This window comes from Chiloscyllium plagiosum, unplaced genomic scaffold (assembly GCF_037043375.1).
Source record: "Chiloscyllium plagiosum isolate Xiang-an unplaced genomic scaffold, Cpla_swu_hap1 HiC_scaffold_10, whole genome shotgun sequence".
NCBI lineage: Eukaryota > Metazoa > Chordata > Chondrichthyes > Orectolobiformes > Hemiscylliidae > Chiloscyllium > Chiloscyllium plagiosum.
The window spans coordinates 71,330,573-71,356,554 of NW_028270148.1; the positions used below are offsets into that span (position 1 = coordinate 71,330,573).

Genomic DNA, 25,982 nt, shown 5'->3' on the forward strand with positions numbered 1-25,982 from the left:
AGATGCCCAGCACCCGCCCTCTCCCCCACCAAACTTCTGTCTGTTAACTCTAGTTCTCTCCACAGATACTGTCAGATATGCTGAGCATTTCCAGCATTTTCTGTTTTTATAACAGATTATCAGTATTTGCAGTGCATTGCTTTAGCTAGACTCTCTGGAGCTTAGAACAGTGAGAGAAGATCTCATTGCAATATGAGGAACAATTTCGAGGGCTTGACAATGTGGATTACTGAGAAGCTGTTTGCTCTAGATGGAGAGACTGGAACTGGCATTTATTGTCTCAGGGTAAAGCATCAATCATCTAGGATTGAAATGATGAGAAATTTCTTCAATCAGATGGTGATGAAACCTTAGCATTCCCAAAGAACTGTGTTTGCTCAGTCATTCACTTCAAGGTAAAGATCGATAACATTTGGACACTAAATGAGTCAAGGTATATGTGGATAGGCTGGAAAAGTAAAGTTGAGGAAAAAGAATATTCATGACCCATTCAGTTATGGAGCACGCTGATATGACCACATGGACCATTCACGATTTTATTTTTAAGTTTTTATTGGATTGATCCAATGAAGTATTAAAATGAAATATTCATTTCACACAACATTAAAAGAGCAAACTTTTTTTTCTGCCTCAGATTAATGTATTTGTACCAAATCAGTCTCAAACATTTGGCACTATGACAATGTGGAACTCTGCAATTGGGATGAATTATTTAAGAAAAATTAAAAAGGCTCATGTCTTACTTACAGTGTGTGACAATCCATTTCCTGTGTATGAAGGGTTGGAATTGAAGGCTTGATGTATGTTTGGAACAGTGTTGCCAAATTTAAAATATTCAGCTCTTATTTATCTGAGGTGTATGGAGGTACTTAGATCTACTCAATGCCTTCTCTTCATAAAGCCTTCAAGATATCTCTTTGATTACCTCTTTTGAGATAATCCATCAACGTAATGATTTTGGTCCAATTTTACTTTGCCAATATCTCTTTTGAACATTAAGTTTTGGTATTGGTTAGAGGGCAAGAGAAAAGGCACAATTCAGTATAGGCATGATTGAACTTAATTTTAGAAGTCAGGATTATGGCAATCCTACATACAGCTTTACTTGTAAGAAAACTACTGAACCTCATCACAAATGTAGCAGAAAGATTGGAACATTGAGGTCAAGCTAAGATGTAAACTTTTAGCTGAAAGATTGACTGTGCAGCCTCGTTTTTCCAAAGCATGAGCTGTGCTTCTCTCACAATTTATGCTATTTAAAGTAAGTTATCAGTAATGCACTGAATCTAAGTTCTTTAAACAGTGAATTAATCTGACACTTTTTAAACAAAAACTTACTTACTTGAGTATAAGTGCCATGGTTTCTTTCCTGTCCTTGCCTTGGAAAGGCAGCGACCCTGTTAACATCTCAAACTAGGCAATAAAGTCAAAACAGGTTAGAGATATCATCCAGATCAAATAGACAAATAGACAACATCACCTCCAGACATCATTCATCTATTTAATTTATTCACTTCTTTCAATGTGAGAAGTGAATATGTTCATGATAGAACATGCTTTTGAAATATTATGAGCATTCAGTATGGATTGTAGTTTAGATTGCCTTTCTTTTGTATATACTTTTATAAGTTCATTAGTTAACAGTTGAGTAAAGCCAGAGATACCAAGAACATAAAAGATAACTGATTAACTCATCCACACTGCTTTTTGGATGAACTTGCAAGAATTTTCCAGCATTCTTTTGAGAGATTCTCAAACTACCAATGGATTATTTGTCAGTCAAGAATCTGCATGCAAAGTGCACAGAATTAAACGGCACGGGAAAAGCAACATGTTAAGATTTCTGCTCCTCTGTTTGCAAAGATACAAAATAAATGGCAGGCATCAGTGTTGAATTATCCAGTATAAACAAGAGTTTGGTTTGGTTTGGGCACAAATGACTGTGAGAATATCACTACACCCTTGTACAGCTACTGAAAAGTTCTGTATCCAAGTTAGTTTGTAGGTTTGTGTCCAATAGAAATATATTCTAATGTGAAATAAATTGCTTAGGAGCAGTGTCTTTGGCAACAGCCTAATCTTTTTCAAGTCTCTCTCTTTACAGATGCTGTCAAACCTGCTGAGGATCTCCAGCATTTTCTGTTTTTATTCCAGAGCACCAACATCCATAGTATTTTGCATTATTCTTTAGGACACAGTCTGCTGCATCCCAGACCATAATTGGTAATATCAATATAACTATTTGCCACACATGTTTGATTCTTGGTAGAATGAGCTCACAGACCACCAGTACAAAGCCAGCAACTCACTTGCATTTGGCAATGAAAAATTAGCACCATTCAAAAATTGTAGGAGCCGTGCATACAAAGCAAAGAAGTACGGAAGAAAATAAACCAAAAGAAAATTTAGGAGAGCAAAAGAAAATGTGTATAGATTTATTTTACTGAGGTAAGTTAATTAAATAGATACCCAACTGAATCTGAGCAGCAGTTTGTATCTTCATTAGCAACATTTAATGTGTTTATTGTGTTGAGATACAAGATATTTTGGAGCATGTGCCAACAACACTCTGTGCTGAAAGCCCCTTTCTAGTTTAATACCTGCACGTAACCTATTTTCGCCATCTTTTTTTCCTTCTCTGTTGCCCTAGTGTGGCATATCCTTGAATACGCAATACATAAAAAGGAAAAATCTGACAAGATTGCATATTATTGACACTCTAACAGTAGATGGGGATGGAACTAATGGACAAGTAAATGAGCAAAGCATGAATAGGGAGAGAAAGATGCATGCACTTAATGAATAATCATGAAAGAATACAATGTATGATTTAAGACATCGAGAAATTACAATCATTAGAATTGTATTCCTGTTACACTTTGAGATCTATAGTTTCTTTTGCTTGATTGTCTGGTGGGTGAATAATTTCAGGTACCATTTGGGAGGTCTATCTTTCTAATTATACCCTGAGTCCTATATAAAATACTATTTTTCTGAATTCAACAATTTACATTCAAAAATTAGGTCCTCAAGCTGCTCCCTCAAACTGATTTCCACCTCAGTGGTTTCCCACATGTTTATTTCTATCCCATTACTTGCCAACACCCCAAGTTAAACATGTACCAGAATTATTCTAAAAATATCACCAAATTAATTAACCACCTTATAAACACACCATTGAATGCCAGTAATCATATCTATGTTCCCAAGGATATTTACTGCTTGAGACAGCAGTCTTATAACCTGCTGAAAACAAAAAAAAGCATGATAATATTCATATCTCGGCCTTTAATCATTTGTGCTCAAATTGGATCAAGATAGTAGACTGCACTGGGCAAAAGATGACCTTTGACAAGCCATTAATATATGAATGATAACATGTATTTATTTAACAACAGAGATATTACACTACTTGAGAACAATCAGCAGCATCTGCTATGTCATGACTACGGTGCTTGTGTTCCAAGAGATCAATGGAACACTTGGCATTAAAAAACATATTTCATTTTGCTCAACCTCTGTGATAATTACTATTTCTCTTCCCAATGCTAATATTGTTTCATTTTTTTGTCAAAACAACCTTTATTTTATTCATTAATGATCTTTATAAACAATCTGCAAAAATTAACTTCTGGAGATGCAAAGACAAAATTTCTCACTCATCACAATTACATATTATGAACAGATTCTTCAAAGATTCATAAGTTCATAGGATATAGGGGCAGAATAAGGCCATTTGGCCTATTGAATCTGCTCTGCCACTGGATCATGGCTGATATGTTCCTCACTCCCATTTTCCTGCCTTTTCCTGATAACCCTTCAACCCATTAACAAATAAAAATCTGTCTAACTCCTCCTTAAAGTTACTTACTGTCCCGGCATCCACTGCACTTTGGGGTAGCGAATTCCAGAGATTCGGAACCGTTTGGCAGAAGTAGTTTCTCCTCAATTTTGTTTTAAATTTGCTATCCCTTTTCCTCAGACTATGATCTCTCATCGTAGTCCCACAAGAGGAAGCATCCGCTGTATGCCTATTTTATCCAAGGAGCTATATGACTGTGTATTTCTGCAGAATCTATCCTATGGATTGCTAATAGGCGTCAAATAAAAAATGAGAGACACTACTTAACATAGACTTGACTGCATATAGAAGGGTACTTTACAACGAAGCCACATTAGGGTCACATCCATTGCCCACAGGTAAATGGTGAAAAGCCATTGATCTGTGGATTGGTGTCTTCAAGGGGCCTATTAAGATCTCACTCCTGTACCATGTGTTTCCAGGCAACAACTTAGGTAGCTGTAGCAGATTGAACCACACTCAATCCAGTGTTGTGTTCTCAAAGTGGAAATGTGGGGACAATTGCAGCCATTGTATATATGCATTCCCTCCCCCAGCAACATGTGTCATACCTGCCAGACTATAGTTTCAACCATCAGAATCATGGTCAAAAATCATACAACACCAGATTATAGTCCAACAGATTTATTTGAAAACACAAGCTTTTGGAGCCTCACTCCTTCAGGTGCTAGGCAGAGAGGGAGACCTTTGACACAGAATTTATAAGTAAAAGATGAAAGGGTCATAGAACCAATACAAATGAATTGAACGCACCTAAGATGGCTGTTAAATCTTTAATCAGTTAGAAAGAGGTGCAGATTTTTATTGATTAATATGCAAATCCCAGAATTTCTTCCAGATCATTGCCCCAAGATAAGTTAAGGTTTTATCAGTACAAAAACGGTAACGTCTCAGGTCAGACAATTTTAGGAGTGAGGTTTTGGGTAGAGTCTGTCTATGGCTTCACTTGGAGTCAGACTGGTTTTATTTCCAAAGTAGGAATTTATAAAATGTCACATTGACTAACTGTGTACGAATTGTTTGCTTTTTGAACAAAATCGAATGTTTCGGCAAATACAAATCTGCAAATGCAAAGTTACCCCATAGATGTGTGTGTGTGTGTGTGTGTGTGTGTGTGTGTGTGTGTGTGTGTGTGTGTGTGTGTGTGTGTGTGTGTGTGTGTGTGTGTGTGTGTGTGTGTGTGTGTGTACGTACATTGGGGGAGAGTGTGTGTGTGTGTGTGGGGAGAGAGTGTGTGTGCACGCGTGCGCACGTCTGTGTGTGTGTCTGCGTGTGTGTGCATGTGCTTGACAGTGTGCGAGTGTGAGGGAGTATATGCATGTGAGAGAGTGTGCATGCGAGTGTGTGTGTGTATGTTTATGTGTGCATGAGTGAGAGAGAGTGTATGTATGAAAGAGGGTCTGCGTGCATGTATTTGTGTGAGAGAGTGTGCATGTATGTGTGCATATATATAGTGTGGTGGGGTCATCTGTAATGCGACATGAACCCAGGATCCCGATTGAGGCTGTCTTCATGGGTACATTCTAATTTTTTCTAAAAGCACACAATTTGTAGAGAGGCAGTTAATGTGGCATTTTATAAATTCCTACTTTGGAAATAAAAGCAGTCTGACTCCAGGTTAGACTCTAAACAAGAGCTCATGCCTAAAATGCATTGTCTGACCTGAGTTGTTCCCTCTTTTATACCGATAAAACATTAACTTATCTCGGGCAGTGACTTGAAAGAAAGTCTGGGATTTGCACATTAATCAATCGAAACCTGCACTTGCAATCTAACTGATTAAAGATTTAACAGTCATCTTAGGTGCATTCAATTCATTTGCTTCAGTTGTATGACCTTTTGATCCTTTACTTATAAATTCTGTGTTTAAGGTCATCCTCTCTCCCTTGCACCTTAAGAAGGAACGGGGTTCTGAAAGCTTTGTGTTTCCAAATAAACCTGTCGGACTATAATCTGGTGTTGCGTGGTTTTTGACATTGCCCAACTCAGTCTAATACTGGCACCTCCACATCAGGATCATGCCCAGTCAGCTTTAGCTATTTTAAGAATTGGAGGAATGTCTAGCCTTTCCCCATTTTCTCCATAAGAACATAAGACTACAAGAAATAGGAGCAGGAGTAGACCAGTTGGCCCATTGAGACAGCTTCACAATTCAATAAATCATGACTGATCTTTTTGTGAACTCAGCTCCACTTACCCGTCCTGTTCAGCATAACACTTGGCTCCTTTACTATTCAAAAACCTATCCATCTTTGCCTTAAAAATATTCAATGAGGCAGCTTCAATTGCTTCACTAATCAGGGAATTCCACAGATTCAGAACTGTTTGAGAGAAAACGTTTCTCCTCAACTCAGTCCATATCTGCTGCCCCTTTATTTTGAGGCTATGCCACCTAGTTCTAGTTTCAGCTGCCAATGGAAACAACTTCCCTGTTTCTATCTTATCTATTCCCTTCATAATTCTATATGTTCCATCTTCCCATCTGCAACTCCCACCTCAGTCTATGGATGCAATCATCAAGTGCCAGAGGCCCTCATGTTGTGTCTCCAGCATCAAAAGCCTGCCCACTATCTCTGATTGATGGCCCGCCCCCGTAGTCCTTTTGAATTCTGACTTAAGCAGATTTTTATTGCTGGTTCAGGCAGCAACCACGCCCCACCAAGCAGATGCTTTCCTTCTCTGGTCTAAAAGAGTTCTGTTAATGGGATAAGCTGACATGAGACTCGGCCTGCTTTCCCATGTACCCACCCTCAATAGTTTTTAAGTCGCTTGAAATAAGATGGATATGTTATATTGCTGTACCACAAAAGCATCAAAACTGATTCCTGGAAAGAGGACACAAATGTGAATAATGACAGGTTAGCTGTTGCATTACCTCTGAACATGATTAAATGCAAGCTCTCGCTGTTTATGTCGGTCATGGAACTAATATGAAAACCCTCTATTGCTATGTGGCTGCTATTTACAAAGCTACAGAGGTGAAGAAACCTTGCTACTGGGTGAGAGTTGTGCACTTAGCAAAGCCAAAGGGAAGGCCCGCAGGGAAGGTCATGTCCTTACAAGCACATCATCAAGTAACTTCTTAATACATATTTCTGTAATGCAAATTTTCTAATGTGACATATCTTCCTTGCTGCGACTTGGAAGGGGGATAAAAGCTTCCTGCTGTGGTAAACTGAGTCATCTCTATTTCAGATGTTGTCATCCTACAGTAGATCTCTGACAGCTTGTCTTAGGGAACAGACATTTCTTTATTCGCTCAATAGTGTGGGCTTTGCTGGCTGATCCAGCATTTCAGGACCATCCCTAACTGCCATTAAGAAGGTAGTGGTGAGTTTCCTTCTTGAACCCCTGCAGTCCATTTTTCTTAATTTCAAAAATATACTTTATTCATAAAAGTATTTGGATATCTATGCAATCGGTCATGCTATTCTTGTGCACACATTACATTGCTTTACATACAGACATTGAAATTTATTTTTCCTATATACAAGTCTGTACATTTACTATCTAGCTCTATCTAGCTACTATCTAGAGTCAGCAGAGCCCAAATGACTGGGTGGGCCCCCTGTTCTTCTTAGGCAGGCAGATGTTACACGGTGGTCTTTCCCCACTGCGCCTGGGCGGCAGCTGCCCCAAGCTTCAGCATGCCCCTCAACACGTAGTCCTGGACCTTGGAATGTGCCAGTCTGCAACACTCAGTTGGGGTCAACTCCTTAAGCTGGAACATCAACAGGTTTCGGACCGTCCAAAGAGCGTCTTTCATTGAGTTGATGATCTTCCAGGCACAGTTGATGTTCGTCTCGGTGTGTGTCCCGGGGAACAGACCGTACAGCACGGAGTACCACATTACGGCGCTGCTCGGCACGAATCTCGACAAACATCATTGCATTCTTATCCAGACTTCTTCTGCATAGGCACATTCCAGAAGGAGGTGTTGCGAAGGATGGGCCTGGCCTCGATGACACGGAACGCTCCAAGTAGTTGGACCGTTCCGTGTCACCTGTCCTTTGTGGAGAAGTTTATGAAGGAAAACACCTTTGACCACAAGTTCATCAGGAAGTGGACAGCATGTGCTGTCCTTGAGACCCTTCGGGAAAAGGAGAGGGTGGATCCTATTGAGCAGTTCCCTGAGCAGACTGTCAAAGTCATTTGGCAGAATGCCTCATCGCCAGAACTTTCCAACAAGCATCAAGACATGGCTTGGCTGGTGGTGAGAAGGGCTCTGCCTGTGAGATCCTTTATGCACACCCGGACTCTCTGCCACACCGCATGCTGCCCTCGAAGCGGCTGCAGGGGGACGAGGCTGAACCCCTGCAGTCCATTTGATGCACAGTGCTATTACGCAGGGAGCTCTAAGATTTGGACCCAGGACACTGAAGGAATGCTGATATATTTCAAGGTCAGGATGGTGACAGGCTTGGAAGGGATCTTGTAATTGGTGGTATTCCCATATATTTGCTGTCCATGTCATTCTAGATGGACGAATCGTCTAGATCGCAGTTTGGAAGATTCTGAGTAAGGACCCTGGGTGAGTTTCTGTACTGCATCATGTAGATGGTGCACACTGTTCCAAGTGAGCATCAATGGCAGGAGGGAATGAATCTTTATGGGTGTGGTGCCAATCAAGTGGGCGCTTTTGTCTTGGATGGTGTCAAGTATTTTCAGGGTTGTTGGAGCTACACTCATCCAGACACATGTGGAGTATTAAACACATTTCTAATTGTGCCTTGCAGATGGTGTACAAACTTTTGGTGAGGAGGTGAGTTACTTGGTGCAGAATTCCTAGTCCCTGACCTATTCTTGTAGCCACACTATTTATGTGGGTAGACCAATTCAGTTTTTAGTCAATGGTAGTCGCCAGGATTGATCAATTTATTGTTATGATTTGGAAGTGCTGGTGTTGGACTGGGGTGAACAAAGTTAAAAATCACACAACACCAGGTTATAGTTCAACAGGTTTTTTTGGAAGTACAAGCTACATCAGGTAGCTAGTGGGACAGGATCATAGGGCACAGAATTTATAGTAATTTAATGATTTATTGTTGTCACATGTACCGAGATACAGTGAAAAGTGTTGGTTTGCATGCCATACAGGCAGGTTGTACCATACAGAGTGCATCATGCAAGCAGAACAGAGTGCAGAATACAGTGTTACAATGACAGAGAAGGTGCAGAGAGAGAGATCAGAATTAATACCTGAGAAATCCATTCAAGTCTGTTAACAGCAGGGAAGAATCTGTTGTTGAATCTATTTGTACATGCATTCAAACTTTTATATCTTCTATCAACAGAAGATAGTGGAAGAGAGTATAACTGTAGTGGGAGGGGTTTTTAATTAGGTTTGTTGCTTTCCTGAGACAGCGGGAAGTATAGTTGTAGCAAATGAACGGAACGCTGAAGCATAATGATGAATTGGGTTGTTTCATGACCCTCAGTAGTTTGTGATCTTGGGAAGAGCAGTTGCCATACCATGCTGTGATGCTTCCAGATAGGATGCTCTCTCTGGTGCATCATTAAAAATTGGTAAGGGTCCTTGTGGACATGCCAAATTTCCTTAGTCTCCTGAGGACGTGGAGATGCTGCTGTGTTTTCTTGACCATTGCGTTGCCATGGGTAGACCAGGACAGATTGTTGGTGGTCCTCACTCCCATGAATTTGACACTTTCAACCATCCCCACCTCAGCACCATTGATGCAGGCAGAATGCTGCCCTCGTCATGGCTTCCTGAAGTCAATGACCAGCCCCTTCATTTTTCTGACACTGAGGGAGAGATTGTGGTCTTTACCCTCTGCTGTAAAACACTCAATCTCTTTCCTGTATTCTGTCACGTTGTTGTTTGAGATCTGCACTACAATGGTATTGTCATGAGCAAACTTGTAGATGGAGTTGGAGTGGAATTTGGCTACATAGTTGCGAGTGTGTAAGGAATATAGTAGGGGCTGAATAGACAGTTTTGCAGGGTACCGGTGCTGAGCATTATCATGAAGGAGGAGTTGTTGTCTATTCTTACTTTCTGTGGTTTATGGACCAGAAATCCTACAATAAAATCATAGAATCCCTACCTGTGGAAGAGGCCATTAAGCCCACTGAGTCCACACTGACCCTCTAAAGAATATCCCACCCAGACTCACCTCCCCCCACCTCGAAACCCTGCATTTCCCATGGCTCACCCACCTAGCCTGCACATCCCTAGACATTATACAGAATTTAGCATGGGAGGAAACGGGAGCACTCAGAGGAATCCATGCAGATATGGGGAGAATGTGCAAACTCCACACAGATAGCCAACTGAGGGTGGAATCAAACCTAGGCTCCTAGCACTGTGAGGCATCAGTGCTAATCACTAAGCCACTGTGTTGCCCACGAAAACTGAGGATCCGGTTACAGATTGGGTGGGTGAGGGGTGAAACGGGAAGCTAAGACTTAGGTCTTGGAGCTGAGATATGAGTTTGTTTGGAATTATGGTTTTGAATGCTGAAATAGTCAACAGGTAGGAGTCTGACATGGGTATCCTGGCTGTCCAGATTAGATTAGATTAGATTCCCTACAGTGTGGAAACAGGCCCTTTAGCCCAACCAGTCTACACCGACCCTCTGAAGAGTAACCAACCCAGACCCATTTCCCTCTGACTAATGCACCTAACACTTTGGGCAATTTAGCATGGCCAATTCACCTGACCTGCACATCTTTGGACTGTGGGAGGAAACCGGAGCAACCGGAAACCGGTGCAGACACGGGGAGAATGTGCAAACGCCACACTGACAGTCACTCGAGGCTGGAATCAAACCTGGGAGCATGGTGCTGTGAGGCTAACTACTGAGCCATCATGCCGCCCATTCCAGATGTTCCAGGATGAACATAGGGCCAGGGTTAAGTTGTCTGCTATGGACCAGTTTGGCTGGTAGGTGAACTGCAAAGGATCGAGGCAATTTTGTAGGCTGGAGTTGACGTGAGCCATGACTAACCTCTTGAAGCTTCATAATTATGGATGCCAGAGCCACTGGGCGGGAGTCATTGAAATATGCTGCATGATTTTTCTTTGGCATCCGGATAATGGGGGTCTTCTTGAAGCTGTGGTGACTTCAGATCGGAGCTAGTAGAGGTTAAAGATGTCTGCCAATACTCCTGCCAGCTGGTCCACACAGGAGTGTACATCCAGGACACCATCTGGACCAGTTGCTATAATGATAGAGGGGATTCAGTGATGATAATGCCTTTGAATGTCAAGGGTCAATGGATATATTCTCTCTTAATGGAAATAGTCATTGCCTGGCACTTATGTGTCATGAATATCACTTGTCATTTGCCAGTACAAACTTGGATACTGTCCGGTTCTTGCTGCATTTGGACATGGGTTTCTTCAGTATCCGAGGAATTACAAATGGGGCTGAACATTGTTACTTTGTTTGATGATGCTTGCACAATGTTAAGGAAGCTTTGATACTTCAGATATATATGCAGTGGCTTACAACAGCAGAACCTTTTGTCATCATATTACAAACAATGGAATCCTATTTCTCGCATCTAAATCATGTAACACTATGGTTGTGTCAAACCGCTAGCAGCAGAATAGTAGTAAACTTTAATCTACCACTGCATGTTTGTTCAAAGTCAGTGGAGACCACAAGCACCAAGTATTTGTAAAAATGAGGTGTTTCAATCTCTTGGTGCTACAAGATAGGTCAACCTACATGTAAAACAGCAGAACTAGCATGCTTTAGACAGATCAAAGGAATCTGACAGACCACAAATTATATCAAAACTTGAAATCCCTGGCATATCAGTAATGGACAATGGTAAACAATTAAACATCTAATGGGATGTTCTTTTAACATCCCCACTCAGGCTAAAGTATTTTGAATCGTCCTCAATCAGAAATACTCTTTCTGAGTTCCCCACTATTATAGATACCATTCTTTATGCAATTTGATTAATGCCACACAATATCGAAAATAGCTGAGTGCATTAGATAAAGCAAATGCTATGGGGTGCAATAATACTTACTATAGAGCTGAAGATTTTTCCACTAAAAATATCCAGGCTACAATTTCCAACATGGCTACAACACTGGCAGACACAAAAACACAATGTGGAAAACTGTCAATGTATATACTAATCAGAATTCCATATCTATCCTTATCAACCTTGAGAAAGTGGTAGTGAGTCATCTTTAATCACTGCAGACCATGTGGCATCTGTCTAAAGCATGCTAGTTCTGCTGTTTTACATGTAGGTTGACCTATCTTGTAGCACCAAGAGGTACAACAACAGTGTTGTTTTTAAGTGAAGTCCAAGTTTTGGATCAGTAACAGAGAATAGTGAAACAATTCCAAGTCAGAATGATGTGTGATTTAGGAGAGATCTTGTTGGCGATTTGTTTATTCCCATTCACCTACTACCTTTGTTCTTCTAAAGGATAGACGCCATGGGTGTAGAAGAAACAGATGAATCTGTATCTTCAGATTGAGATTCACAGCACAGCATCTTATAGATGGTATATTGCTGCCAGTGTGCATTGATGGTTGAGGAATTGCACGTTGATAGTGATGGATACAATGCCAAACAAGCAGGTTGCTTTGTCCCAGATAGTTTTGAGCGACTTTGTGTGAGGACTGCCTTCATCATGGCAGATGGAGAATATTCCATCTCATTTCTCACTAATACCTTGTTAGGCTCTCGGCAGGCTTTGGGGAGTCAGCAAGTGAATATTCTCCTTAGAATTTCCAGACTTTGTCTTACTCTTCTCACCATACAATGTATATAGCTAGACTGGTCAATGGTAAGCTGAGGAAGTTGATGGTGCAGCGTATGGCAATGGTAATACAATGGAATGTCAAGTGAGGGTTGCTAAATTTCCCCTTTGTGGAAATAGTCATTGTTTCACACCTGTGTGGCGCCAAAAGTACTTGCACATCAGCTCCAGGCTAAGTGCTGTGCAGATGTTGCTACATATGGACTACTTCAGCAACTGAGGAGTTGTGAATCTTACTGAAAGTTTTACAATTGTTTGCACATACTCCCACTACTGACCCAATGATGGGGCAAAGTGTATTGGCAAAGCAGCTGACAATATTTATGTTCAGGAAATCCATGTCTGTATTATTCTACAACTGCTGTGAGCCTATTCTCAATCAGCATCAGTTCGAGCAAGTTTCAATTTTACACTAATAACCTGTACACCATTACTCAACTTGGGCCATTTTTCAGGATAATACTGTCCAGAGCCCATTCGCTGAGGTCAAACATGGCCAAACATGGTCACACAAGTTGAATATCTGAGGTGAGAATGATCGTTCTTGGCATCAAAGCAGTCTTTGACCAAGTTGGGACCAAGGAACTGCATTAAAATGAAACTCCAGCTAAACTCAGAGAAAACCTGGGATCAATGGCCTAACTCTGTTCCTACATCTTATGATTCCTACATTAAATTGTGGCAACACTCCAAAATTGTTACTTTGCTAAAAAGCACTTCAAAACTGTAAAAAAAAAGTTTAATAAATGAAAGATTTTATTTCTTCTTAAGATCACCATACCCGTACTGTCTCACAATAAATATCCATAATCAAATCCAGGTTAGCTACATACACATAATATTCTCCCAACCCATATAATTCCCTGGCGCAATCACATTTTTAAAGCTCTGATTGGAGGTGCCGAATTTGGACTGGGGTGGACAAGGTCAGAAGTCAGACAACACCAGGTTATAGTCCAACAGATTTCACTTTACCTGACAAAGGGCAATGCTCCGAAAACTACTTTGAACTCTATTCCTGTATTGACAATACAGTGACACGGAGTGTATATGCCTCAATGCGTTGCAGCATGGAAATTGCCACAGCTTCCCATTCAGTGTATGAATGATATTATTCTGGGACACACTGCTCCGATGTCAAGAGTTTCACAATGTGGAGCAAGCCTTTGGTGTCAGTTCTGCCTCATGCTACAGACTCACAGAAAACTAGAAAAAACGTTACAGTTGTCAGTGAAGCATGCTCACTGAAGCATGTGCAATATGTCGTTGCCATTTTGCAGTGATAAAATTCGGAGAAAAGGATAATAGTCGAATGACCAGCAGTCAATCTATGTTGATGTCCTTGTCACAGGTGTCTTCTGAGCACCACCTCTTAAATTGCATTAAGTCCCTTGGATATGTGAAAAAGACGTCTCAATTTATTTAAAGATCGTACTTGAAAAAATTAACCAGGACCTGCTCAGATCAGTTTTTCAGATGTTATCCAATTAAGAAATCAATATAACATCAGGAGAAACAGGCTGTTAAGGACTTCAGGAGCTCAGGGTCAGAGTTACATAGAAAGGTAGGGGGAACGGCGTTAGCGAGTCCGGTTGCCCCTGAACAGAGCTGGGACTAATCTCCTTGTGGGAGCTTTTGCCAGTTCGATCAGTGAGGTTTTAAATTAGTTTGGCAGGGAGATGGGAGCCAAAGTGTAGGCTTAGATGGGTCAGATTCAGATCAGGAAATGGGAGGTAGAACTTTAGGGGAAGTGCTAAATGAATATTTTTTTGTCAGTATTCACACTGGAAAAAGACAATGTTGTCAAGGAGAATACTGAGATATACGCTACTAGATGGGATTGATGTTAGCAAGGAGGAGGTGATAGCAATTCGGGACAGTGTGAAAATAAATAAGTCCCCTGGGCTGGATGGGATTTATCCAAGGATTCTCTGGAAGTCAGGGAGGAGATTGCTGAGTCTTTGGCTTTGATCTTAATACCGTCATTGTCTAGACTATTCTGGAATAGTGCCAGAAGACTGGAGGAAAACAAATGTTGTCCCCTTGTTCAAGAAAAAGAGAAGAGACAACCCTGGTAATTATAGACCGGTGAGCCTTACTCCAGTTGTTGGTAAAGTGTTGGAAAAGATTATTAGAGATAGGATTTATAATCATCTAGAGAGGAATACATTCATTAGGGACAGTCAACAAGGTTTTGTGAAGGGTAGGTCATGTCTCACAAACCTTAATGAGTTCTTTGAGATGGTGATTGAACAGGTGGATGAGAGAAAAGCGGTTGATGTGGTGTATATGGATTTCAGTAAGGTGTTTGATAAGGTTCCCCATGGTAGGCTATTGTACAAAATATGGGGCATCGGATTGAGGATGATTTAGCGGTGTGGATCAGACATTGGCCATCTAAAAGAAGACGGGGTGGTGGTTGATGGGAAATGTTCATCCTGATGAAGGGCTTTTGCCTGAAACATTGATTCTCCTGCTCCTCAGATGCTGCCTGACTGCTGTGCTTTTCCAGCACCACACTCTCGACAATGTTCATTCTGGAGTTCAGTTACTAGTGGTGTACTGCAGGGATCTGTTTTGAGGCCACTGCTATTTGCCATTTTTATAAGTGATCTAGATGAGGCCATAGAAGGATAGGTTAGTAAATTTGTGGACGGCACTAAGGTCAGTGGAGTTGTGGATATTGCTGAAAGATGTGACAGGTTTCAGAAGGACATAGATAAGCTGCAGAGCTGGCCTGAGAGGTGGCAAATGGAGTTTAATGCAGAAAAGTGGGAGGTGATTCACTTTGGAAGGAACAACAGGAATAAACAGTACTGGTTTAATGGTAAGATTCTTGGTAGTGTAGTGAATCGGAGCCACGTGGTCACGCTGCAGCTGTACAAAACTCTGGTGCAGCCACATTTGGAGTATTGCATACAGTTCTGGTCATCACATTATAGGAAGGATGTGGAAGCTTTGGAAAGGGTTCAGAGGAGATTTACCAGGATGTTGCCTGATATGGAGAGAAGGCCTTCTGAGGAAAGGCTGAGGGACTGGAGTCTGTTTTTGTTAGAGAGAAGAAGGTTGAGAGGTGACTTAATTGAGACATACAAGATAATCAGAGGATTAGATAGGGTGGACAAGGATAGCCTTTTTCCTCAGATGGCTAGCACAAGAGGACATAGCTTTAAATTGAGGGGTGATAGATAAAGGACAGAGGTGGTTTCTTTACTCAGAGAGTAGTAAGGGAGTGCAACGCACTGCCTGCAACAGTAGTAGACTTGCCAACTTTAAGGGCATTTAAATGGTCGTTGGATAGACGTATGGATGAAAATGGAATAGTGTAGGATAGGTGGGCTTCAGATTGTTGCACCGACCTGTGGAACCATCGAGGGCAAAGGGTCTGTACTCCACTGGAATGTTCTATATCCTACATTTTATGTTCTTGCAAGAACCCACATGGTTTTGGTCAATTCCATGAAATCTCCTTTCAACACTCTCTAAACCAACTCTACCCTATTCAATCTAGCCACAAAACTAAAGTCATACATCCCTGCAACCATTTTTACACTCTCTTCAAAGTCTATGCATCCTTCCTCAAGTGTGCGCTTAGAACTAGGCATGATATTGGAGCAAAGGCCATAACACTGTTATAAGGATACGTCATTCCTTCCTTGTTTTTTCATGTTGTGTCATTTTTTTTTAAAGCCCAAAATCTTTTCAAACATTTATTTTGTCTTACTTGGAGGATGGGAAAAATTGTGGCTGTAAGAGCTGCTTCTTTTTTGAAGTATCTTAGGTGTTGGAGGTGATATCCTTAAATTCCAGGAGCAACAATTACTGTTTTATATGCTGTTGCATTGGTTTGGAAACTTAGGGAAAAAAGATCAAAACAATGGCACTTTTAAAAGGAGTAAGACAGACAAAAGGCAGTGACCACATGGTCAGTGAGGGAGAGAGAGAAAGCAATCTACATTGATGGCTGACACAGCAGTGAGTCTGCACAGTTACCGCCTTTGCTATTTGAGTTCATGTATCTCTGAACATCGGAGTGCGTCGAGGAAAAATGAACAAACAGTGAAATTCACAACTGAACTTGGAGGAACCAGTGTGGGAGAGCCCAAAGCACAGGAACAGATAAGTGCATGGTTTTTAGTGTGTAACCTTGCTCTAAGTCTACAGTACTGAGTAGAGTGGGTTCTTTCAAGATTACAGAGGAACCTTGATTATCTGAAGGACACGAGTGGGGAGTATTTTGTTCGGTTGATCGAATGTTGGATAATCGATGCAGGATAATATGGTTAGCTATGCCTCGGGACCATGCGATCTTGTTCGGGTCATCCAAAATTCAGTTAATCGAATGCCGAATAATCGAGGTTCCTCTGTATATGTGTTATTGAGATCTGCCTCTTGACTAAATTTTAAAAATTTAAACTAGCTGGAGCACTTTCTTTTAGAGCAAAAAGATGGTGCTATTTTTTGGGTCTGTAGATTGTGAAGGAGCAAAGATGGCCATTAATACAGTGATGTGCTCTTCCTCTTGGATGTGGGAGTTTAGGGAGAGTTTACATGTTACTGATGATTATGTCTGCAGGTTGTGAATCCTATCAGATCACATGGATCAGTTGGAGCAGCAGTAATACGCAATATGAAAGTTACAAGAGGTGAGGGGATGTGATGAATGGCAGTTATAGGAAGGGAGAAAAGCCACAGATACAGTCAGGTAGATGGGTTAACTCCAGGAAAGGTAGGAGGGTAGGCAGGTAATGCAGGAGTTTTATGTGGCTATCCCCATTTCAAACAAGTATGCTGATTTGGAAAATGTAGGGGGTGATGGACTCTCAGAGGAATGTTGCATGAACAGCCAATTTTCTGGTATAGGGACTAGCTCCAATGTAGTGAGAGTTAAATCGGGTTCCAAGCGATTGGTTGCGATTGGGGGACTCCCTAGTCAGAGGCACAGACAAACGTTTCTGCAGCCGGCAATGAGAAATCAGAATGGTGTGTTGCCTCCCTGGTGCCAAGATCAAGGATATCTCAGAGAGGGTGCAGAATGCTCTCAAAGGGGACAGGGACCAGTAGGAGAAGGTGAGATTCTGAAAGGAGAATACAGAAAGTTAGGCAGGTATTTAAAAAGGTCAGCAAGTGTAGTAATATCTGGATTATTCCTGGTGATACGAGCAGTGAGGGTAGGAGTAGGAGGATAAAGCAGATGAATGCATGGCTGAGGAGCTGGTGGATGGGAGAAATGTTCACATTTTTGGATCATTGGAATCTCTTCTGGAGTAGAACTGACCTGTGAAAGAAGGACAGATATGGATTGCACTTGAATTGGAAGCGGACTAATATACTGGCAGGGAGATTTCATTGAGCTGTTTGGGAGGATTTAAATAAGTAAGGGGTGTTGGGGGAGGGCAGTATGGGGAACCAGGGAAATAGTGATGAGAGAGATCAATTGGAGACTGGTACAGTTGGGAAAAGGAGCAAGTCAAACAAACAGTCAGGGCAGGCAGGAACAAAGTAGAAAACAAGATAGGACTGATAAACTGCATTTATTTCAATGCAAGAGGCTTAACAGGAAAGGCTGATGAATTCAGGGCATGATTAGGAACATGGGACTGGGATGTCATAGCAATTACAGAAACATGACTCAGGAATGGACAGGACTGGCAGCTTAATGTCCAGGATACAAATGCTATAGGAAGGATAGAAAGGGAGGTAAGAGAGGAGGGGGAGCCGCGTTTTTGATAAGGGGTAGCATTACTGCTATACTTAAGGAGGATATTCCTGGGGATACATCCAGAGAAGTTATTTGGGTGGAACTGAGAAATTAGAAAGGGATGATCACCTTGTTGACCCCTCCCAATAGTTAGCAGGAAATTGAGAAACAAATTTGTAAGGAGATTTCAGTAATCGGTAAGAATAACAGGGTGGTTATGGTAGGGGATTTTAACTTTCCAAACATAGACTGGTACAGTCATAGTGTTTAGGGTTTAGATGGTGAGAAATTTATTAAGTACGTACAAGAAAATTTTCTGATTCAGCATGTGGATGTACCGAGTTGAGAAGGTGCAAAACTTGCCCTACTCTTGGGAAATAAGGCAGGGCAGGTGACTTAGGTGTCAGTGGGAGGGAACTTTGGGGCCTGCGACCATAGTTCTATCTTTATTAAAATAGTAATGGAAAAGGATAGACCAGATGGGTGGCATGGTGGCACAGTGGTTAGCACTGCTGCCTCACAGCGCCAGAGACCCGGGTTCAATTCCCACCTCAGGCGACTGACTGTGTGGAGTTTGCATGTTCTCCCCGTGTCTGCGTGGGTTTCCTCCGGGTGCTCCGGTTTCCTCCCACAGTCCAAAGATGTGCAGGTCAGGTGAATTGGCCATGCCAAAATTGCCCGTAGCCTTAGATAAGGGGTAAATGTAGGGGTATGGGTGGGTGCCGGGTCGGTGTGGACTTGTTGGGCCGAAGGGCCTGTTTCCACATTGTAATGTAATCTGATCTAAAAGTTAAAGTTCTAATTTGGAATTAGGCTAATTTTGAGGTGTTAGACAAGAACCTTCAAAAGCTGATTGGGGGCAGATGTTCGCAGGTAAAGGGACGGCTGGAAAATGGAAAACCTTCAAAAATGAGATAACGAAAGTCCAGAGACAGTATGTTCCCGTTAGGGTAAAAGAAAAAGCTGGTAGGTGGTGAAAATGCTGGATGATGAGAGAAATTTAGGTTTTGGTTATGAAAAAGAAGGAAGCATATGTCAGGTATAGACAGGAGAGATCGAGTGAATCCTTAGAAGGGTATAAAGGCAATAGGAGCATACTTAAGAGGGAAATCAGGAGGGCAAAAAGGGGACATGAGATAGCTTTGGCAAATATGATTAAGGAGAATCCAAAGGGATTTGTAAATGCATTAAGGACAAAAGGGTAACTAGGGAGAAAATAGGGCCCCTCAAAGATCAGCATGACTGCCTATATGTTGAGCCGCAGGAGATGGGGGACATATTAAATGAGTATTTTGCATCAGTGTTTACTGTGGAGCAGGCCATAGAAGATATAGAAAGTTGGGAAATAGATGGCGACATCTTGGAAAATGTCCATATTACAGAGGTGCTGGATGTCTTGAAACACATAGAAGTGGATAAATCTCCAGGACCTGATCAGGTGTATCCTAGAATTCTGTGGGAAGCTGGGGAAGTGATTGCTGGGCCCCTTGCTGAGATACTTGTATTACTGATAGTCACAGGTGAGGTGCCAGAAGACTGGAGATTGGCTGATGTAGTGCCATTATTTAAGAAAGGTGATAAGGATAAGCCAGGAAAGTATAGACCAGTGAGCCTGACCTCGGTGGTGGGCAATTTGTTGGAGGGAATCCTGAGGGACAGGATTTACATGTATTTGGAAAGGCAAGGACTGATTGGAGATAGTCTGCAAGGCTTTGTGTGCAGGAAATCATGTCTCATGATTGAGTTTTTTGAAGGAGTAACAAAGAGGATTGATGAAGGCAGAGTAGTAGACGTGATATATATGGATTTCAGTAAGGCGTTCAACAAGGTTCCTCATGGGACATTGGTTAGCAAAGTTAGATCTCAGAATACAGGGAGAATTCGCCATTTGGATACAGACTGGTTCAAAGACAGACGGTGGTGGTGGAGGGTTGCTTTTCAGACTTGAGGCCTGTGACCCACAAGGATCAGTGCTGTGATAAAGTGAGGACTGCAAATGCTGGAAATCAGAGGCGAGTGTATGGTGCTGGAAAAGCTCAGCACATCAGGCAGCATCCGAGGAGCAGGAAAATTGACGTTTCAGGCAAAAGCCTTTCATGAGGAAGGTTTTTCATCATTTATATAAATGATCTGGATGTGAACATAGAAGGTACAGTTAGTGAGTTTGCAGATGACATCAAAATTGGAGGTGTATAGAACAATGAAGGATACCTCAGAGTACAACTGGATCTTGATCAGATGGGCCAGTGGGCTGAGAAGTGGCAGATGGAGTTTAATTCAGATAAATGCGAGGTTCTGCATTTTGGGAAAGCAAATCAGAGCAAGACTTAAACACTTAATGGTAAGGTCCTAGGGAGTGTTGCTAGACAAAGAAACCTGGGAGTGTAGGTTCATAACTCGTTGAAAGTAGAGTCGCAGGTAGATAAGATAGTGAAGAAGGCGTTTGGAATGCTTTCTTTTATTGGTCAGAATATTGAGTACAGGAGTTGGGAAGTCATGTTGCGGCATTGGTTAGGCCACTGTTGGAATATTGCATGCAATTCTGGTCTCCTTCCTATTCGAAAGATATTGTGAAACTTTGAAGGGTTCAGAAAAGATTTACAAAGATGTTGCCAGGGTTGAAGGATATGAACTATGGGGAGAGGTTGAATAGACTGAGGCTGTTTTCTCTGGGGTGTCGGAGGCTGAGGGGTGACCTTATAGAGGTTTATAAAATCATGAAGGGCATGGACAGGATAAATAGACAAGGTCTTTTCCCTGGAGTTGGGGAATCCAGAACTAGAGGACATTGGTTTACGGTGAGAGGGGAAAGATATAAAAGAGACCTGAGGGGCAGCTTTTTTACACAGAGGGTGGTAAGTGTATAGAATGAGCTGCCAGAGGAAGTGGTAGAGGCTGGTACAATTGCAACATTTAAAAGGCATTTGGATGGGTATATGAATAAGAAGGGTTTGGAGGGATATGCCGGGTGCTGGCAGGTGGGACTCAATTGGGTTGGGATATCTGGTCGGCAATGCTGTACACCTTTATGAGTGAGTGTGTGTATGTGTGTGAGAGAGAGAGAAAAAGAGACACAGAGAGAGAGAATCAGCCTGTGTTATCAAGTGTGGACTTTGAGTGGAATTCACCCCTCTTTGGTGTTTCATAGGCACTGATGAGAAAGTTGGAAGATCTGGCAAGAATTTAAAATGTCCAAATCTTAATATCAATACAATTTTTCACCATAAGCTTTAAATGGTGATTTCACTCCTGTGTGGGCGATGTCCTTATTTTCATGCATTTGTATCTCATTATTTGTTCAACCTGCCTTATGGATACCTTCCAATTCTCCTTTCCTTCACTGAGAAAGTAGATGGTGCAAATGCCCAAGATGGAAGACAGAGTGGCTGCAGTTCATCACTTGCTTGCCCTCAACATCATTCAACTCAATCTTGAAACAACATTCTATGATCACCATTGTCCTTGATCTTTTATTCACTCAATTCAACACTGGCCAACCATCAGCCTTACCACTACTTCATGCCAGCTCTCTGTCTCAGACACAACTTCAGCCCTTCAACACTTTACTTTGGAGGTCAGGGACACTCAGGACATGCAGGAGAATCAATGTTTCCAGCATAAGCCCTTCATCAGGACTGAGAATTGTGAGCCGGGGGCTGAAAGATAAATGGGAGGGAGGTAGGGTTGGGGAGGGAAGGTAGCTGAGAATGCAATAGGTAGATGAAAGTGAGGGAGAAGGTGATAGGTCGGAGAGGAGGGTGGAGCGGATAGATGGGAAAGGTGATGGACAGGTCAGGAGGGTGGTGTCGAGTTGGAGGCTTGCTACCGGGTTAATGTGGGAGGAGGGGAAATGAGGAAACTGGTGAAATCCACATTGATCCCGTGTGGTTGTAGGGTCCCAAGATGGAATATGAGGCATTCTTCCTCCAGGCGTCGGATAATAAGGGTTTGGTGATGGAATAAGCCAGGACCTGCATGTCCTTAGCGAAGTGAGAGGGGAGTTGAAGTGTTCAGCCACAGGGCAGTGGGGTTGGTTGGTACGGCTGTCGCAGGTGCTTTCTGAAATGATCCGCAAGTAGGCCTCCTGTCTCCCTGGTGTAAAGGAGACCACATTGGATGCAACGGATATAGTAGACGTAAAGGTAATTTTCTGTTGGATCCTATTGGGCCTTGGATGGAGGCAAGGGGAGTGGTGTGAGCGCAGGATTTGCATTTCCTCTGGTTGCAGGGGAAGGTGCTGGGAGTGGGATGTGCATTGGAGGGGGGGTGGTTTGTAGATCTGATAAGAGAGTCATGGAGGGAATAGTCTCTCTGGAACGCTGATGGGGTGGGGAGGGAAAAATATATCTGGTGGTGGGGTCCGTATGTAGGTGGTGGAAGTGGCAGAGGATGATGCGAGATGTGTGGAGGTTAGTGGGATGGAAAGTGAGGACCAGGGGGTTCTGTCCTTGTTTGAAGGGGTGGGGTTCAAGGGTGGAGATGTGGGAAGTGGAGGAGATGCACTGTGGGGTACCATCAACCATGTGGGAAGGGGAATTGCGATCTTGGAAGGAGGCATTCTGGGATTTAAGGTGGAATGGTCATCGTAGGAGTAGATGTGGCACAGGCAATGCAATTGGGAATAAGGGATGGCTTTTTTTACAGGAGGTAGGGTGGGAGGAGGTGTCATCTAGGTAACTGTGGGAGTCGATGGGCTTGTAGTAGATGTCTTTGGATAGTCCGTGGTTAGTCAATAAGCGTGGATGGGGGGGCTTATGCCCAAAACGCGATGCTCCTGTTCCTCGCATGATGCAATACCTGCTGTGCTTTTCCAGCACCATACTTTTGACTCTGATCTCCAGCATCTGCAGTTCTCACTTTCTCCTAATAAGTTTGGATGACTTGGTTATTCTGGCCCTTTCCAGGAAGAAGGATCAAGACATTTAGGTTTGCAAACAATGCAATGGTGAGAATGGTTAGACTATTAACCCCCAAGTTCGATGGAAGTATTTGAACTGTCAAGCTTTATAAATGATTGGACTTTAAACGTCCTAATTAATTACAAAACTGAAGAAAGTTACAGGTCTAGAAGATAGCCAATGAGCCATTCTATACGGATACAAAACCCAAGTGATTTCATAATGCCATGGAGGTCGTCGTTGAGGGAGGAAGAGTCCATAGGAAGCCATTGTAGAATTGCAATAAAGTTTTTTCATAAAAATATCACTGAGCCAGTATAGCTCTGTCTTAATTCATAATGAAATACTGCACAAGTCAGATTGTGTTCAGAAGTCATCCATTTGGACAAAGAAAACTGAGTTAAGAATCATTCCCAGAGAATGAGAGCAGATTAAAATAACACTGTAGAGGAAGATTTTCAACAATTTTATATGATAAATAAGGGATGTTTGCTGTGGTTTAGAGTGTAAGTTGCCAATCGAAACACTGTTTAGTTAGTGTTGTATTTAAATCGGGTGTTGCACTCAAGTCTCAAAATTGAAATCATGTTGTGCATTCCTTTCATCCATTCATAGGATGTTTCAGTTTTTTTTTAACAATGTTCGGTCTCCGCAGGGATCATCACTGCAATAGTCAGCTTTCATTTTGATGTAGAATTTAATTAAATATCAATTTAAATTCCTTCATAGCAGTACAGAGGTCTCAGATTGCAGAAAGATCTCGATTCTCAAGGATCATTGCTGCATGCTAATTCTATCTCATTCGCATTCATTTCAAGCCTCTAACACTCACTCAAAGGACTTCACTAGCAAAAAGCACAAGTTAATTGTTATCAACAACTTTATTAATAAGGTACCAAATATTATGAAATATAGGCTGCAACTTTGAAAAATAAGATGGAAAAGACACATGCCAGCAAGTGATGTCCATTTCCCCATTGTTAAAAGAGGAAGGTAGTTCACTCACCATTAAAACACCAAAGGACCACCAATCTGCACTTTGTGCATGACCACGTCGATTAACTACTTCAGGAGCCATATATTCTATTGTCCCACAGAAGGAATAGGCTCGTTTGTCAAGGTCAACAGCCTCCTTGCTGAGTCCAAAGTCTGAGTAACAAGAATGACTTTTAGGCATGGCTGAAATATTGTCAAACTATCAGAAAAAAATGCAATGAACTTAAATATTCTATTTCAATGCTGCTGGCTTTCATCCTCATTAACAATAAGATAAAATACACTCACCTGTGATTTTAATGTGGCCATCTTCATCTAGAAGTACACTGAAATTCAAGCAGCAGTACAAATTAAAAAATACTCAACATAAACAAATATTGAAGTCCACTCCATATTTGTAACTTTGTTTTACTACCAATGACAATGATGTCTACTAGAATACATAATTAACTGTCAGTACTCAGTTCAAATTCTAGTCATCTTTCAAATAAGTCATAGAGTCATACAGCATGGAAACAACACTCCACCATCACTCCCTGTCCCCTGTCATTAAGCTAATTTTGTATCCAATGTGATCTAATTCTATTACTTTAGTCTACCATGCGGAACCTTAGCAAAGGTTTTCCCAAAGTCCAAGTAAACAGTATCTACCACTCTGCTCTCAACAATCCTCTTGATTACTTCCATAAAAAAACTCAAACAGGTTTGTGAGACAGTTTCCATTGCATAAACCGTGCTGACTATCCCTCAACATGTCATGCCTCTCCAAATGCATATAAAGATTATCTTTCAGAATTACCTCCAACAATTTACCCACCACTGGTCAGACTCATAGGTCTATAGCTCCCAGGCTTTTTCTTACATCCCTTCTTAAACAAAGGCACACTAGTCACTCTCCAGGCAGCCAGCACCTTGCCCATAGTTATAGATGGTACAAATATTTGGCAACGAGCTCTGTAATTTCCTCTTTAACTTCCCACAACATTGTGGGATACACTAGATCAGGCCCCAGAGATTTATCTAACTTTATATTTTCTAAGATCTCCAGCACTTCATCTTTTGTAGTGTGAACTGTTTTCAAAAGATCAGTATTTATTTCCCTGAGTTTCGTAGCCTCCATTTTCTTCTCCACAGTATAAACTGAACAAGATATTAATTTAATGTCTCTCCCATTTTCTGAGGTTCAAACAAGATGACCTCTTTGTTCTTTAAGGGGCCCTGCCCTCTCTCTAGCTGCTCTCTTGCTCTTAATTTACTGATAGGATCTCTTTGGATTATCCTTAAACGTATCTGTCATATCTATCTCATATATCCTCTTTGTCTTTCTGATCTCTCCCTTAAGAATGTCCCTGGACTCTTTATACTGTTCAAGAGATTCATTTGAACCTTGTTGTCCATATCTAATATATGATTATTTTAACTCTTGACTAGAGCCTCAAGATCTATAGTCGTCTTTTGTTCTCTAATCCTACCAGTGTTTCCTTTCACTAACAGGAACATAATGAAACTGAACTCTCATTATCACATTTTTGAAAGCATCCAAGTTATCATCCCTTTACCTATGAACAGTCTACCCAAATCAACTTTTGAAAGTTCTAGTCTCATACAATTAAAGGGTGCCTTCCTCAATTAAAAACTTCAACCTTTATGGAAGGCTTATCCTTTTGTGGAAATGGTTAACAACAGGGCCAGAGCATAAAAAAGTATATCACCTGGGCTATTCAGGAATAGGGACAGTAAAATGTGCAGCTAAATACATTGACAAGGTAG

At 41.6% G+C, this 25,982-nt stretch overlaps 1 protein-coding gene across 5 annotated transcripts in view; it reads right to left on the reverse strand.

Moving 5' to 3' along the window:
- Positions 1-25,982, reverse strand: part of LOC122552908 (ribosomal protein S6 kinase alpha-2) — a 438,338-nt gene that overhangs the window by 98,532 nt on the left and 313,824 nt on the right. For all 5 annotated transcript variants that reach the window (XM_043696114.2, XM_043696123.2, XM_087991443.1 and 2 more), the window contains 3 exons: positions 24,501-24,538; positions 24,223-24,365; positions 1,343-1,413 (listed from right to left, as the gene is read on the reverse strand). In XM_043696114.2, coding sequence (XP_043552049.1) covers positions 1,343-1,413; positions 24,223-24,365; positions 24,501-24,538 — 252 coding nt within the window. The remainder of the gene's footprint in view (positions 1-1,342; positions 1,414-24,222; positions 24,366-24,500; positions 24,539-25,982) is intronic.